Source organism: Enoplosus armatus, unplaced genomic scaffold, assembly GCF_043641665.1.
Source record: "Enoplosus armatus isolate fEnoArm2 unplaced genomic scaffold, fEnoArm2.hap1 Scaffold_59, whole genome shotgun sequence".
NCBI lineage: Eukaryota > Metazoa > Chordata > Actinopteri > Centrarchiformes > Enoplosidae > Enoplosus > Enoplosus armatus.
This window is the reverse complement of record NW_027261251.1, coordinates 24,076-40,713: the sequence shown is the minus strand read 5'-3', so window position 1 is coordinate 40,713 and position 16,638 is coordinate 24,076. Positions and strand designations below refer to the sequence as shown.

Here is a 16,638-nt window from a genome sequence, read left to right as displayed (position 1 = left end):
GGCACTGAGGACAAGACAAACTGCCACAAGACAAAGGGAGACGCAGACTATTTAAACATGAGGTGAGTGAACACAGGTGGAAACAATCAGGGGGACTGACAATCACAAAGGCGGGAAACACGAGGGCAGGAAGTAAAATGTTCTGAAACGAGAGGGCACACAATACTACAAAATAAAACAGGAAATGACAAGACAACATGACTAAACGAGACAAAAACGGTAACTTAACGTAAATGACGAGACATGACACATCCTGCCAAAAGTGTTTTAACAGAATGCTGGGAACATAATGAGACAAAAGTTTTGGGTGGATTGGTGATGCAAAGGCCATCAATTACAGTACAGCCCCACAGTTTCAATTTCTTCCATTCTTCCCTGGTTGTTCTCCTTGCCAAGTATAGACCTCAATATACAGCAGCAATTGAAGGACAAGTCAAAGCAACTTTCAGTATGCCGCAAAGTTTGATCAGCATTTTTCAGACTCTGTGTTCATATTCACAGATGGCTCCAAAGATCCTGTTACAGGGTGTGCAGGTGCAGCAGCTTATATCCGAGTGACTGAATCATATATTAGGAAAAGAGTGTCAGACCACTTGTCAGTATATACCTCAGAGCTATTGGCAATATTATTGGCCTTGCAGTGGATAGAAGAGAAGGAAATAAATAACACTGTTATTGCATCTGACAGCTTTGCAGCACTAACAAGCATGAGATCTGGCAGATCATCATTTAGGACAGATATTCTTAATGAAATATTTCTTTTCAATTCAATTCAATTCAATTTTATTTATATAGCGCCAAATCACAACAAAAGTCATCTCATGACACTTTACAAATAGAGCAGGTCTAGACCGACTCTTTATAATGTTATTACAGGAAGACTTCCGGATGTGCTTTGCCGTGTGAAGACGTGTGTGCGGAGGCTCCGTGTAAAAGTAGTCAAAAATATTAATATCGCCATATTTGTATCATTTTGGGGGGGCTGGACGAATAAGATTCTGTTTTGGGAGTGAACGAGTGCGTTCTCAGTGCAGTTTACGACCGAAAATGACCTCCAGATCGACTCGAACGGGCGGAGAAAAGCCGCCGGTGGTTAGCAACTTGACCTCCTCGGCTAGCAAGGGTGATATTAGCCTAACACGTGCCGACGACATGCCTCAGTGGGCTAAGGATATGATGTCCGAGATTAAAAACGGCAACGTTGAGAATACGAAATACAGGGAGGAGACAAAGACCGAGATCGTGAGGTGCAAAGAAGAAGTAGAGAAAGGAAGGAAAGAGACGAAGGCCGAGATGGAAAAATGGGCTAGGAGCGTGGAAGAGAATGCTAAAGCTCAGTTTGAGTTGCTACGTGGGGAGGTGAGGCTGATTAGCGATCATACTAGCAGTTTGGCTAATAGGATGGACGAACGGAAAAAAGAGGTGGATGAAATATTGAATGGTCAGTCTGACAGCATAACCAACATTGAGACAAAACTGAAAGAAATGGAGAAGGAGGTACTGAAGCTGAGGGGACGGAGTGAAGACCTCGAGGCACGATCACGACGCAACAACATACGTGTCGTGGGGGTAAGAGAAGGGGCCGAGACGGGCAAAAAGCCGTCAGACTTTATGGCGGGCTTGCTGAAAGACAAGTTGGGACTAGCAGTAACACCGACGCTTGATCGAGCACACCGGACACTCGGCGCGAGACGAGACGGGAACGGAGTTCCGCCGAGAGCGTTCGTCGTGAGATGTCACTACTTTACAGAGAAAGAGGAGATAATGAAGAAGGCGAGAGAAATGGAGAGAACACCGGAGGGTCGGAGCGGACAGATTCACATCTTCCCGGACTACACCCAGGAGGTAAACAGTAAGAGAGCAGCCTTCAAAGAAGCAAGAAGCCTCCTGCGGGCCTGCACGGGGATCAGATATGGGCTGCGTTACCCGGCAACCCTGGTGATTACGCCAGAAGGAGGGCAAACGAAAATCTTCGAGAGCCCAAAAGACGCCGTGGATTACATCAAGAAGAAACTGAACCCTGGGTGAAGCATATAGACTGGTTTCAGCTTGGCTAAGTAGAAATGTACACATGCTTACACTGTTGAAATGGGATGACTACTGCAAGCAGGATTTTGTTGACTAGATTTGACAATATTGACAAAGAAATATTTGTTTCAGTGTGTATTTAAGTGGGGATATGCACATGCACTCACATATATTGCTGGGTGTATGTATATATATATATATATATATATATATATATATATATTTTTTTTTTTTTTCTTTGTATATAGATATATAATTCTCATCCCATCCTAGGAGCTACGGTTGCCCTGTCATATTATTGTTTTGTCTTATTCAAGGTTTAAGAATTGATTTTTCCCCCTTGGCTATTGTTGCCTACTGCCTATGGTATTGCCTTTTATTTCTATTTTTAATATTTTACATTATTTAGGATCTTGCTCTTGAGAGCTCCCTCTGTTTGTTTTTCCCATGAGGTGATTAAGTCAAAGGGGTGATGTTATACTTTTAAGGTTAGGGGGTGATATACACGGAGCCGCACACGGTAGGCTTGGTGTGTAGGAGGATGATGGACCGGTTGGCCACGAGAGAGCTCGTTAAAGAGCACTGTGTTAGCGTTCATATATGTAATGTGTTATGTGTTAGCTGTGTCTGTGTGTGTGACACCCCCCCCTCCCTCCCCAGACCCTCTCCTTTTAACCTTTTTGTTTTTGCTGCCAAATCTTCAAGGTGTGATCCGGAAAGTGGGTATCATAGGGGTGCAATGGTGATTCCGGGCTGCGGACTCCTGACATGGCACCAAACATGGATGCGAGCAGAATGGACACAAAATTGATGAGCTGGAACGTAAGGGCGATCAATAAGCCGGCTAAACGGAGTAAGATATTTTCGCATTTGAGAGACCAGGGAGCGGAGATAGTTTACTTACAGGAGACGCATTTGTTGAACAAGGACCACCTCAAGCTTTGTAGGGGGGGATTCAATCAGATTTATCACTCAAATTTCAATAGTAAGAGTCGAGGAGTGGCCATCCTTATACACAGGAATGTACAATTCGTAGAAACAACTACTATAAAAGATAAACATGGTCGATATGTTATTGTGGTTGGAAAATTATTCAATATGCCAGTGGTGTTGGCAAACATATACGCACCCAATTGGGATAATGTTCAATTTTTTAAGGACTTATTCTCATTACTGCCTAATTTGGACGCTCATAATCTGATTCTAGGGGGAGACCTAAACTGTGTCCTAGACTCAACCTTGGACCGCTCTAGCCCAACATCCAATGTATTAAGTAAATCAGCACAATGCATTAACTCTTTTTGTAAAGCATATGGTGTGTTTGATCCATGGAGATTCATAAACCCAACCTCCAGACAGTACTCCTTTTACTCCCCACCACATCAAACATATACTAGAATTGACTATTTCTTATTAGATAATAAACTGACTTCTATAGTAACAGATGTAGAATACACTGGTATAGTAATATCTGATCACAGCCCGGTCATGTTGAAACTTCACTTTCCTGAGAATACGCCACCTCAGAGAATGTGGCGCCTTAATAGCAGGCTATTGGCAGATGATGATTTTACAAAATTCATAAACTCGCAAATAGTCTTTTTCTTAGAACTTAATGATACCCCTGATATAAGTAATGGCACTCTGTGGGAATCCTTAAAAGCTTATTTACGAGGACAAATAATTTCATACAGTGCTGGTGAAAGGAAGAGAAAGATGAAACGTACCACGGAATTAATAAAAGCAATAAAAGAAGTTGACCTGGCAAATTCTATGACTCCCTCTGAGGAGCTACATAGAAAGCGGATTTTGCTCCAAACTGAATATGATGTCTTGATAAGTCAATGTGAGGAGGATCTATATCTTAGGTCAAGACAGGATCTCTATGAGCATGGTGAGCGTGCGGGTAAGCTCCTGAGCTACCAGTTGAAGCAATCAGCAGCTGCTGGCAGGATAGTACAGATAGGAGATAACCTGGGAAACAAAATTATAGATCAGAAGGGTATTAACGACCAATTTAAATCTTTTTATAAGGATCTGTATACTTCAGAAACAGATGACAAGGAACGAGTGAAAAATTTTTTTGAAAATCTGGAAATACCATCCCTAGATGACGCAGATAGGGATAGATTAGAGGGACCCATGACGGCTAGGGAGATAGAGAATGCGATTCGGAATATGAAGACAGGCAAAGCGCCGGGCCCTGATGGGTTCCCAAGTGAGTTTTATAAAACATTCGCTTCTAAACTGATACCCCTGCTTTGTGGAGTATATAGGGAGGTCCTTGATAAAAAAGCTTTGCCTCAAACAATGTCACAGGCTTTGATCTCTGTACTCCTTAAGAAAAATAAAGACCCACTTAAATGTGAATCATACCGCCCAGTGAGTCTACTTGGCTGTGATTATAAGATATTGGCCAAAATATTGGCGGCTAGGATTGAGCTTGTTATAAGTAAAATAATTCATCCTGACCAGACAGGGTTTGTTGCTGGTAGACAACTTTCCAGTAATCTCCGTCGCTTGTTTAATGTGATATACACTGCTGAAGATAACATTGAGCCTGAGATTGTGATCTCCCTGGATGCCCACAAAGCCTTTGATAGAATAGAGTATTTCTATCTGTTCACGGCCCTCGAGAGATTCGGATTCGGTCCTAAATTTCGCTCGTGGATTGAGATAATTTATGCGAACCCCCAGGCTATGGTAAGAACAAACAATATAATATCTGAACCTTTTCCTCTGTTTCGGGGGACAAGGCAGGGTTGCCCCTTGTCGCCCATGCTCTTTGATGTGGCAATTGAGCCCCTCGCAATAATGCTGAGGCATGCTGCTGAGCTCGGGGGAATACACAGGGGCACGCAAATTCATAAGTTGTCTTTATACACTGATGACCTCCTCCTCTTCCTGTCGAATCCTGTCACGAACATCCCGGTAGCTCTTGGTATTATCGAAGACTATGGGAGGGTGTCGGGTTATAAAATTAACCTGGGAAAAAGTGTCCTTTTCCCAATTAATAAACAGGCGAGGAAACTTTCATTCCAGGCCTATCCCTTTACAACAAATAAGGATAAGTTTACCTATTTAGGTATCAATGTAACAAGGAGGTATAAAGATTTATTTAATCATAATTTTAAAGTAACATTGGATACGGCAAAATTAGATATGGAAAGGTGGTCATCCCTCCCCCTATCATTAGCAGGGAAGATAAATTCTGTTAAAATGAACATAATGCCACGGTTCCTCTATTTATTCCAGACGGTACCAATTTTCATACCGAAGTCATTTTTTAAAGAACTGAATAAATGTACATCCACCTTTATCTGGGAAAAAAAAGTCCCCCGGATAAGAAGGGAGTTCCTTGAGAGACAGAGGGAAGAGGGAGGCCTGGCCCTACCAAATTATATGCACTATTATTGGGCTGCTAATATACATAAGGTGTTGTTTTGGGTCTCAAAGTTGGATGACGATGAAACTCCAGTGTGGGTACATATGGAAAGATATGCATCTAGCCCGGTGTCCCTATGCTCCCTGGTCTGCGCTCCTCTGCCCTTAAGCAAACACCTTTACACAAACAACCCTGTTGTATGTGACTCTATCAAAATCTGGGTCCAATTCAGAACACATTTTAAAAATAGAAACGCCCTCCTGTCTGCTCCCGTCTATGGCAATCACTTATTCTCCCCGGCCCTTGGGGGAACAGCATTTAGGGAATGGTATAGAGCTGGGGTGGAATGCGTCAAAAATCTTTTTAAAGGTGGTGTTTTCATGTCTGCTGCTCAGTTGGAGAAGGAATATGGAATCCCCTCAAAGACGAATTACTTAAGATATTTTCAGGTTCGAGATTTTGTGAAAAAGACATTCGCCTCATCCCTTGAGTTGCCGCGGAGTGGATGGATAGATGGGCTGCTAGACATGAATCCAACTCTTAAAGGGACGGTTTCCACGCTCTATGTGAGCATCCAGAAGGTGGCTTCCCCATCCCTTGATATCTTACAAAGGAAGTGGGAGGAAGAGTTAGAATTGGACATATCAGATGTTGACTGGAGACGGGCAGTGGAACTAATACACTCTTCTTCTGTATGTGTTAGACATGGATTGATACAGTTTAAGGTCTTACACAGACTTCATTTCTCAAGGGACAAACTGGCAAGAATGTATCAGGGGGCTGATCCGACTTGCCCTAGATGTAAACAGGTGCCAGCCAATATAGGTCATATGTTCTGGTCCTGTCCCAAGCTGAAAGAGTTCTGGGCCAGAATTTTTAGAACTTTCTCGTCAATCTATAACAAAGATATAGAGCCCGGCCCTCTGACAGCCATCTTTGGTGTGACACCAAGGGAAGCGCCACTAACAATCTCTCAAAGGAAAACAATAGCATTCTCTTCATTGCTGGCTAGGAGATTGATCCTACTTAACTGGATAAAGGCGACACCGCCATCCCATAAACGATGGGTAGAAGAGGTGATGGCACACCTTAAATTAGAACATATTAGATTCACCTTGCAGGGCAACACTAAGAAGTACTCTACGGTCTGGCAGCCTTTTATTTCCTACTTTGAACATGAGTTCTAATTAGCCCCAACATAGATGGCAGCTTTTGACCCCCCCCCCTCCTTCCCTTCCCTTCCCACATGGGTGATGGGTATGTCTGATGTCTGATATTAGTATGGTATGTCTTGTTACTGTTTTGTCTGTGGTTTAGACCTGTATTTGAGATGTATGTTTTGAGTCCTGCTGTCTTTTTTTTAATTTATTTTTTTATTTTATTTTATTTTATTTTTTTTATTTTATTATTTTTTTTTTTTTGAATGGGATGTTTGTTGTTTGAACAGAAAATTCAGTAAAAACACTTTGATAATAATAATAATATAATGTTATTACAGAGACCCAACAGTTCCCACCATGAGCAAGCACTTTGGCGACAATGGCAAGGAAAAACTTCCTTTTAAGAGGCAGAAACCTCAAGCAGAACCAGACTCTAGGTGGGCGGTCATCTGCTTTGACCGGTTGGGTTTGAGAAAGAGAGAGAGAGGGAGAGAGAGAGAGACATAGAGAGGGAGGGAGAAAGAGAGAGGGGGAGAGACAGACAGACAGACAGAAAGAGACAGAGAGAGAGATAGACATAAAGACACAGATAGACAGACCGACAGACGGACTAGCAGTAGAAATAGCAGCTATAATTATAATAATAATGGAAATATGACTGATGATAGTAGTTACAGCTGTAATAATAGCTGTAATAATAGCACAGTAGATCAAAATGATTATCTGATATTAGCTTGTTTACTAATACAGCTTTAGATGACAGAGATCTGATATTTAACAGTCCACACTTAATTTTCCTATTGTTTTGTCCTATAGCAGTGGTGGTCTTAATTTTTATTAGGTTTTTATTAATGACTGCTCTCCTGTTTAATTTTGATTGAATTAATTTAAGTGGTCGGGGGGGAGACACAGTCATTATGGGGTTTTGGGTGGGTAACTGCTCTAATGGAAGCGCAGAGAAGCGTGTAGGACTGCGACTCTGCATCCTGGTCTGGACTCTGGGTTGTCACGGTTTTGGTTCACTAATAAAGTCGGTCAGATTTCTAGATATGAGAGCCGCTCCATCCAAAGTGGGATGAATGCCGTCTCTCCTCATCAGACCAGGTCTCCTCCAGAAAGTCCGCCAATTATCTACGAAGCCCACATCGTTTGCTGGACACCACCTCGACAGCCAGCGGTTGAATGATGACATGCGGCTAAACATGTCATCACTGGTCAAATTGGGAAGGGGCCCAGAGAAAACTACGGAGTCCGACATAGTTTTTGCAAACGAACACACCGACTCCACGTTAATTTTAGTGACCTCCGATTGGCGTAACCGGGAGTCATTACCGCCGACGTGAATAACAATCTTACTGTATTTACGCTTATCCATGCATGCTAACAAGTACAACCTCATAGCCGTTAGCATGACTGTAGCCCGGTCTTGCTAAAACATCCTGTTTCCTTTCATATTAGATATCCAGAAATGTATTGATTGCTGACTTGTGCACTGTCAAGAAATCATCATGTACTGAGAATGTCTTTTGCAGCAAAACACTTTGATATTCTATGTGTCATTGTTATTTCTCCTCAGGTTGTATTCCATGGCCATGTTTTGAGTTGCTAGGAGAAGGAGACCCTAAAATCTGTCAGCACTATGTCCAAGCACCAAATGATGTGAAGATTGAGTTTGTACATGAGCCAAACCCCAAATATGACACAATGGTTGTCTCCTGGAAGCCCAGTTACTATGGTATGTTGATACAGATTGACAACGAAATACTCTCATCCTATATTCTAAAGCCAATTTCTGTATGCGGTTGTGATAAGGATACATAGCATGTCTTTAAATTGGGGCGAAAGTCATACAGTTGTTTGGTCAGTTTTTAAGACTGTAGCCAGTTTTGAAATTAAAATACCATGTCAGGCAGGAGTTACGTCCCCCAAATAATTTGTCATATCAGGGTTTGACATAAAGAAGATTTACTTCAGGTGACATACAGTGAATTATTTTTGAAAGGCGAAAATTATGCCTTGCATTATGAGAATGCTTCTATGAGAGACAGCTCGTTGAATTATTCCAGGCTTTGACAGGTGACAGTATAACAGACTTTCTTGTTAAAAGTTTAATTGAGCATGCACTGAACTGGTGTAACACAAGCAGCACACACATGCATTTGACTTTGGAGTTTGTATGCAACTTAGATGATGGCTTGCCGAGTCCGTGACACTGACTTCACGCTGTCCTTTTGTGTTTGCTGCAGGCATCGCCTTCCTGCGAGGCTTTCAGGTGTCCCTCCAGGCTTTGGGAGGGTCTGGTGTTGCCTGTCAGCTCTTTCTCTTCCACCGTAACCTCTCCATCCCGGCTTCACATGCTCAAAGGGTAGGAAGGGCCCCGCTCGCTTTGGTCTGTGCTTCTTTTTCTGCCTAGAATGCCACTTTTAACGCAAATTCTTGTTAAAAGCAGTTCTCAACAACAAACAACTAAGCAATACTTTGAATATAAATACATTTACATTTTGATTACAGATTATTTCATCAGGGAGTGGATCTTAAATCTTTCCCACCCCAAAGACCAAAGACTTTCCCCTGGGAAGACACACCAGCAGCCAGTATCTTTTAGCTTCTGGACATACTCTCACATTATGACCTGGTGTTTATGAAATTATGTTATATTTTGGGTGGGATAACAGTGACATCATCCTTCAGAAAAACTGAAAATATGCCCTTATGATTTTATCAAGCTCATCAAGATCATTCAAAAGCTGTAATTATCACACGAGAGGCAACGTCACAGGAAGTCTGTTATTTAGCCTTTTGTTATGAGAATGTCCTGAAGGACTATGACACCATACACCATTGGACATGCTCACAACGGTGGGAACTCCACATGCATACATTTAAACCACATTAACACTTAATCCAATGAAAGGAACACACATTACTGTGTTTGACTTGGTAAACGATGAAAACGGTGAGGTTTCTAATAACCCTTATTTTGATAACTATAGGTTGTATGGGGCTGATTTTGTTTTTGAAACAAATCATTTTTGCTCAACCCTGTGTACACAACTCATCTGTCTAATTTTATATGTAATCTGCCAGTTTCAAAGAAGAGATATTTGCGTCACTATGTCCCACGACGATGCATTTTATGTCTGACATATTAGAAACAGATTAGTGCAATTTGCCCATTACTAGGCAACAAGTTGCTATCCACCTGCTTCATTTCGGTTTCTGTAATCAGAATCAGAATCAGAATCAGAAACTGTTTATTGCCAAGTAACATACATTACAAGGAATTTGCTGTGGTCTGAAGGTGCTATTGTTTTGATAACAAATAAGTAGAATATAAAAGCTAAAATAAGAATAAGAATAAAAATAAAAATAAAAAATAAGATAAGATAAATAACAACAGTGCAGTGACCAGAATAAAGTAAAGTGTCCAGATAAAGTGTCCAGTAGGGGGTGGGTGCGTTAATGTAACGCAGTGGGGACAGGGGTGATGTACGTTAATATAACGTATATTGTGTTAATTGTTTTACATGTAAAAACTATGTCCTATAGCATCCCTGGCTGAATGATGGTCTAACTCTTCACAAAACCTTTATAGATGACACACAGTGCTGTAGCTCCAAAACTGTGGGAACCATGAAGGTTGAAAAGCACTATATATGTGAGACCATTTGAGTCCATTTACTTTAACATCCTGATGGAATATGTCACAATAGCTTTACAATTTTCCTTGGATTATATGCTTTAGATTGAAAATGAATTAGCATTACTATCATTTATACTCAAATACCACTTTTTAACCCTTTTAACTCAACTTAATGACAATCTCTAATGGAGTCCTATAGGTGAGCATTTGAACTCACCTATAGAATATGTATATGAAATATGTATTCGCATAAAGCATTGGAAAATAGCACAAATCACACATGAAATGCAGCTTTAATCTAGCATTACTTCACTAAAGCATGCTTCACCTTACATACAAGCTTTATAATTTAACTAACAGAACCAATAATAACACAGCTTTAAGAACAGACTCATGAAATCAACAGATTATTTAAGTATTCTGGACCATACCAAAGGTCATTAACACATCCATACATGTCCTTGAGGCGTCATCATACAATAAAGAAAAGTGTGAAATTGTTAAAGTGTAGCAAGTGTTAAACCAACAAGTGACTTTTAAGAACTGCAATGCATAAACACCATATTGTTGCCTATGAAAGACAGGGATCATGTTTTAAAAAACGTGATATCTATTTAATGGTAAATGTTTCATGAAAGAACCACAAGTTAGTACCAGAGCTACAGGCTGCAATGACCACTCTGTACTAGTATTCTGGTACTCTGGGAGGCAAATCTGACCATAACCAAGTCCAAGTCTCATATCCAAATCTGCATATGCTCAAATCAAATCATCCTACAAAAAAGTAAGTAAAAAGTTCAAATTCAATCAAAAACACACAACGTCACATCACATAAAATGGCAACTCGACTCAACAATTCTTTGGGGAAAGTGTTGATAAACATATGTCAGCTGGGATTGGCTGTAGCCCCCCTGTGACTCTCAAGGATAAGTGGGTATAGCAAATAGATGGATGAATATATATAATATATAACAGCAATATATATGAGACTTTGTATGAGAAAGCCGTTCTATTTAACCACTAATAAAGAATATGTCAAAAACTCTTATCTCAGCTTATCAGATAAGTGTGCAGTGTGTTTGAAGTCATAATTGCCACTGAATTCTGCAGGTGTACAAGTCAGACCCTTTCCCCGGCCTCTCCCTTGGGTCCCAGTATGCTGTTACCGTCATGGCTCTGCCAGTGCCTGAGGAGTGGGAGAGGTTCTACCACAGCAAGATCTTTTCCACACGCTGTAAGACTACTTTAAGCTCTAGACTAGATATTATCTCATAAAGCACACACACACACACACACACAGTTTCAGTGAACTTTGTGGTTGCTTCAGGGTAACCTTCAAAATCTAAATCCCTCCTTCTCTTGGCTTATTTACTGTACATATAATGACATCTCCTGCTCTGTCCCCAGAAAGCTCTCTGCTCTCTAAACTTTGCCCTTTTCATCATATATCTTTCAGTAAGACTATTGTCAAAACAATGGTGAATTTATAGTAATATGCGCTGGTTTTGCAGCATGTGCAGAGAAGAACGGTCTTGAGCAGTGCAAAAAAGGTGAGAATTTCTCATAGTTCCCAAATAAAGTCTGGTATAACAATAAATGTTTTCCTTCTTCGGTAATGCTTCAATTTACAGGTCCACAAATTTCATGGAAAGTAGGTGATAATTAGCAAGTTACGTATTTGAAATTTCTTTGAAATTATCCCCAAATTACCCCTAAATGTGTCCAAAATTACTGCAAAATTATTTAAGAATTATATTGTGCTCTTTCCTAATAAGCAGTTGCGGTTCGATTTTTCACAAAAGTTAAACTTGCTGAAAATCTATCAATCCATGAATAAATGCTGCAGCTCTTCAATAACCAAGAAATTCCTGCGTTTTGCTTCCCAGCTGTTGGGTAAAAGTGAAGGGGGTTAGCCCTGAAGTCGATCTGCCCAGGAGGAAAACAAAGTCTTCCCTGTGCTACCGACAAGGGTCTGGAAGCTAGCACAGGAGCTTTGGCCCTGCAGGAGGAGAAGGTTTTCAAGTCCGGGGTGGGGGGACCCAGTGGGGGAGTGGCGCCGGAATGGGCACCAGAACCGGAGACAGATGAGATGGCAACGGAACAGGGTTTAGCTAGTAGGAACTATCTAGATATCAGTTAACTTCGTATTACTTTCCTTGAAATGTATGTATGCATGTAATTATCACCTACTTATCATGAAATTTGCGGACCTGTAAAATGAAGCGTTACCGTTTCTTCTTATGATCAGCTTGACATCATGTCAATATTTTATGGTCTGGTTGTAGACTGGTATCCCAAATATATTGAGGTCCAACATGAAGGGACTGCCATCATAGTGACCTTTAACCTGGCTCCCCCGAACCTGGGCATCAGAAGCTACTTCTCACTGTGTTACGCAAACGGCATAATGAAATACACAGACATAACACCTGTGAGTTGTTTCAACTTCTGCAGCTTTATATTTTGCCAATGCCTTGCTTCTATTATGTGTATTACGGAACTATTTGATAATTAAGTGAACTGAATACTTGTATTTAATTTCCTTAGAATTCCACCAACAACAAAACTCATCACAGCTATCAGCTGAATGGCCTTCAAGAAGGAACCAATTACACTTGTGAGGTAAAATAAAAGTGGATTATAACTATTCTATCCTTAACACTGATTGCATAATATATAAAACTACAACTGTTTTCAACCTAATCTCAGGGGCTTTGTGTTTAATAAATTATATTGAAATACCAGTCTCAAAAAATATGTATTATATGGACTATCTATATATTTTATGCATTAATTTTCAACCATCGGCATTTAGCATTTAGCCAGATATTTCCCCTCAAGAGCTGGTGGAGAGCAAAACAGAGATAAAAGGAGAGTGAATATTGGACTTGCATTCATCATCACAACCCCAAATTAATGCTAATGTTGCTCCATGTCTTCTGGATAAATAGGCTGTTAGCCAACACAGTCGATATATCAACTTTATAAGGTGATGTGTCAGTGTTTTGTTTACAGCTTGTTGCGCTGCCCCCAAGTGGCCCCCAAAAGAAGTTTATTTTGTCAATCTACAAGGTCAAGAATGAACTGTCATGCTCAACATTTCTTGTTTCACAGATTGCAGCTAACGAAGTGGATGCAGTGAGGAAAACATTCAGTGTTCAAGTCATGCACATTCAAAAAGGTGGGGGAGGTTGTTTTATTGCTGCTGATCCACACAATCACTATGCATCATAGTAGGTGCTATGCAAACCTCTCTTTTCATTTTGTTGTGGAGATATAAGTGATATAATATTTAAGTGTCTGTTGGACCATGAATACAGTCTGTGTATATTTAATACATGTGTGATCAATCCCATCAGTCTTTCATCCCTTTAAGTAATACTTTGGAATTTGGGGAAATATTCTTATTATGCTTCCAGTCTTTATGCTAAACTAAAATAATCTACTCCCAGCTCTAGCTCCATAATTAGCACACAGGCATGACAGTGGTATCAATCATCTCATTTTAACTCTCGGCAGTAATTAGTAACGCATTTTCCAAAATGTCAAACTACTTCTTTAAGGTCTGTCACTGAATTATCATGTAATCACAACTCCCCACTCCTCAGAAGGTGCCTTGCAACTCTCTGTCACTCTCTCCTGGGCTTTGATGCTTCCACTGGGCCTGGCTGTGGTAGCCATACTTGTAGTCTTACTGGCTGCTCTCACCAGGAGGAGGCCCAAGCTGCAGATGAAGAAACTTGACATAAAACCAGGTGCGAAGACAAACCAAATACTTCATGTAAAATCACTGCTTGCATTTCATGAAAGCTAATCAAAATAAGTCATGATAATAATCCATTTTACACCATTTGACAGAGAACCTTTCTTGTACCTCTGTTCTGTCTTTTCCATTACTGGCATGATGTGAAATACAACCAGATTTCTTATTTTCATCCATTCAGATGTTATCAAGCAGCATCAAGAAAGCGGGACTCAGGAGGAAGTGATGGCATTGCCCAGAAACAGGCTGACCCCTCCTCGTCTTCTGATTTGCTACAGCAGTTATGATGGGCCCGCTCATGTCAAAGCTGTCATGCAGTTAGGGGCCTTCATACAACAACACATGGCCACTCAGGTAGTGGACATGACATGTCGTGGCTCTAATGCCTTTTCCTACAGGTGTGCTGATTCAGTGGAATCGGACAGGCAGAAACAAATTATGAATACATCCATCCATTCATTTTCTACTGCTTATCCGGGGCCGGGCACGCGGTGGCAGCAGGCTAACCAAGGTGGTCCAGACATCCCTCTCCCTAGCAATGTTTTCTAGGGAGATCTCGAGGCGTTCCCAGGCCAGATGAGATATGTAATCCCTCCAACGTGTTCTGGGTCTAACCCGGGGTCTCCTACCAGTTGGACATGTCCAGAAATCCTCCAAAGGAAGGCGCTCAGGATTCATCCTGATCAGATGCCCGAACCACCTCAACTGGCTCCTTTCGATGCAAAGGAGCAGCGGCTCTACTCCGAGCTCCCTTCGGATCCCTTTTGAGGTCCTCCCCCTATCTCTAAGGCTGACCCCAGCCACCTTGATGAGGAAACTCATTTCGGTCGCTTGTATACCCAATCTCATTCTTTCGGTCCTTACCCAAAGCTCATGACCATAGCTAGGGGTTGGAAGGTAGATCGAGTGGTAAATCAAAAGCTTTGCCTTCCGGCTTAGCTCCCTCTTCACCACAACAGTTCAATACAACACCTGCATTAGTGCTGACACCGCATCAATCCGCTGGTCGATCTCACGCTCTATTTTACTCTCACTCGTGAACAAGACCCCGAGATACTTGAACTCCCTGCTTGAGGCAGTAACTCAGATTGCTCAGGCAGGGAGCAATCCACCTTTTTCCAGGAGAGAACCATGTCCTCGGACTTGGAGATGCTGACTCTCATCACGACCACTTTGCACTCGGCTGCAAACCGCCCCAGTGCATGCTGTGGGTCACAATCTGATGAAGCCAACAGAGCCACATCATCTGCAGAGAGCAGAGAAGCAATTCTGAAGTCCCCAAACCAAACACTCTCCTCTCCCGGCTGTGCCTTGAGATCCTGTCCATGAATATCACAAACAGAATCTGTGACAAGGGACACCCATCGAAAACGTATTTGACTTTTGTGCAGAATATACAGATACAGCTTGCACTATATATATATATATATACAGTATATATATATATATATATATATACACATATACATATAAGGACCAGGTGGCTTGTAGCAACGGCCCCGATGACCCCATACTCCCACAGTACCCCTCACAGGACCCCCCGGGGACACGGTCATAAGCCTTCTCCAAGTCCACAAAACACATGTAGACTGGATGGGAAACCCCACCCCCCACCCCAGTAAGCCCCCAAGGGTCCACTGTCCACAAGGCTAGGACGGAAATACAAAAAAGGATAACTGTCATCTTACAAAGCTAATTATTATATTGACAATTTCTGTGTTTCAATCTTTTCTTTAATATGAAATAGGGGTGTGTAAAATGTGTTATTAGAACACTTTGTCGTGACAGTGTTCTCCTTTGTTCTTCCCAGGTGTGCTTGGACCTGTGGGACTCTCTGAGCGTGGCTGAGGAGGGCAGTATGGCCTGGCACTGCCGTCAGATCCGGGAGAGCGACTTTATCTTGGTGATCTGTTCTTGGGGCTTCAATCGCAGACCTAAGCCAGAGCCAGAGGGTGACAACAAAGATGAGGCAGACAGAGGGCTGGACTTTGGGTCCAACGCCTTCAGCTCTGATGTAGCCATCAGACTTGTCGGAGAGGAGGTGGGACGAGCCAAAGCCAGGGGCCAGGACATGTCCAAATACATGGCGGCCATTTTTGAGTACTCTGAGGAAACAGACATTCCCACTGAGCTGAGGCTGGTATCTCACTACACGCTGACAAGTGACTTACCGCTGCTCTTCTCCCACCTCCATGGAGTGGCTCTGCATAGGCCGGGGGGTTACCTGAAGATAAACTACATCTCAGAGGAGGGCTTTTCTAAGTCACCAGCCGGAGCAGCTCTGCAGTTAGCAATCTACGAGGCTGGGATGGCAATGAGGGCAAAAAGGTATCACTCTGTGGAGGGAGGGAACTAAACACTAAAAAAAGCAATCCGATACGCCCTAACTTAATGGTGGTCCTCAGCCCAGTATAGGAGAATAGTTGGCTTACATAGCCAGACCTATCTCCACACTTCGGAGAAAGGTCTAGCTCAACCCATTATCATTCTGGGACAGGAGAAAAAAACGCTCTGGCTTGTTTGTATTTCTTTAAACCAATCACAATCGTCTTGGACAGCGCTAAGCCCAGGATGCAGTGACTGTGCCCTTGCAAAACGGTAACACGCAGACTGAAATAGTTGGCCAATGGCAGTCTTATCCCAACAGCCTACATCCGG

General features: G+C 42.0%; 1 protein-coding gene across 1 annotated transcript; it reads left to right on the top strand.

Annotated features, from left to right (window-relative positions):
• The first annotated feature begins 1,611 nt into the window (after positions 1 to 1,611).
• LOC139307264 (interleukin-17 receptor D-like) lies at positions 1,612 to 16,336 on the top strand. Its single transcript, XM_070931102.1, has 11 exons — positions 1,612 to 1,852; positions 8,150 to 8,308; positions 8,820 to 8,938; positions 11,328 to 11,451; positions 11,729 to 11,767; positions 12,503 to 12,648; positions 12,765 to 12,839; positions 13,332 to 13,398; positions 13,829 to 13,972; positions 14,162 to 14,334; positions 15,791 to 16,336. Exons 1-11 carry the CDS (start codon positions 1,612 to 1,614, stop codon positions 16,334 to 16,336), a joined length of 1,833 nt encoding a protein of 610 aa, XP_070787203.1.
• Positions 16,337 to 16,638: the final 302 nt, after the last annotated feature.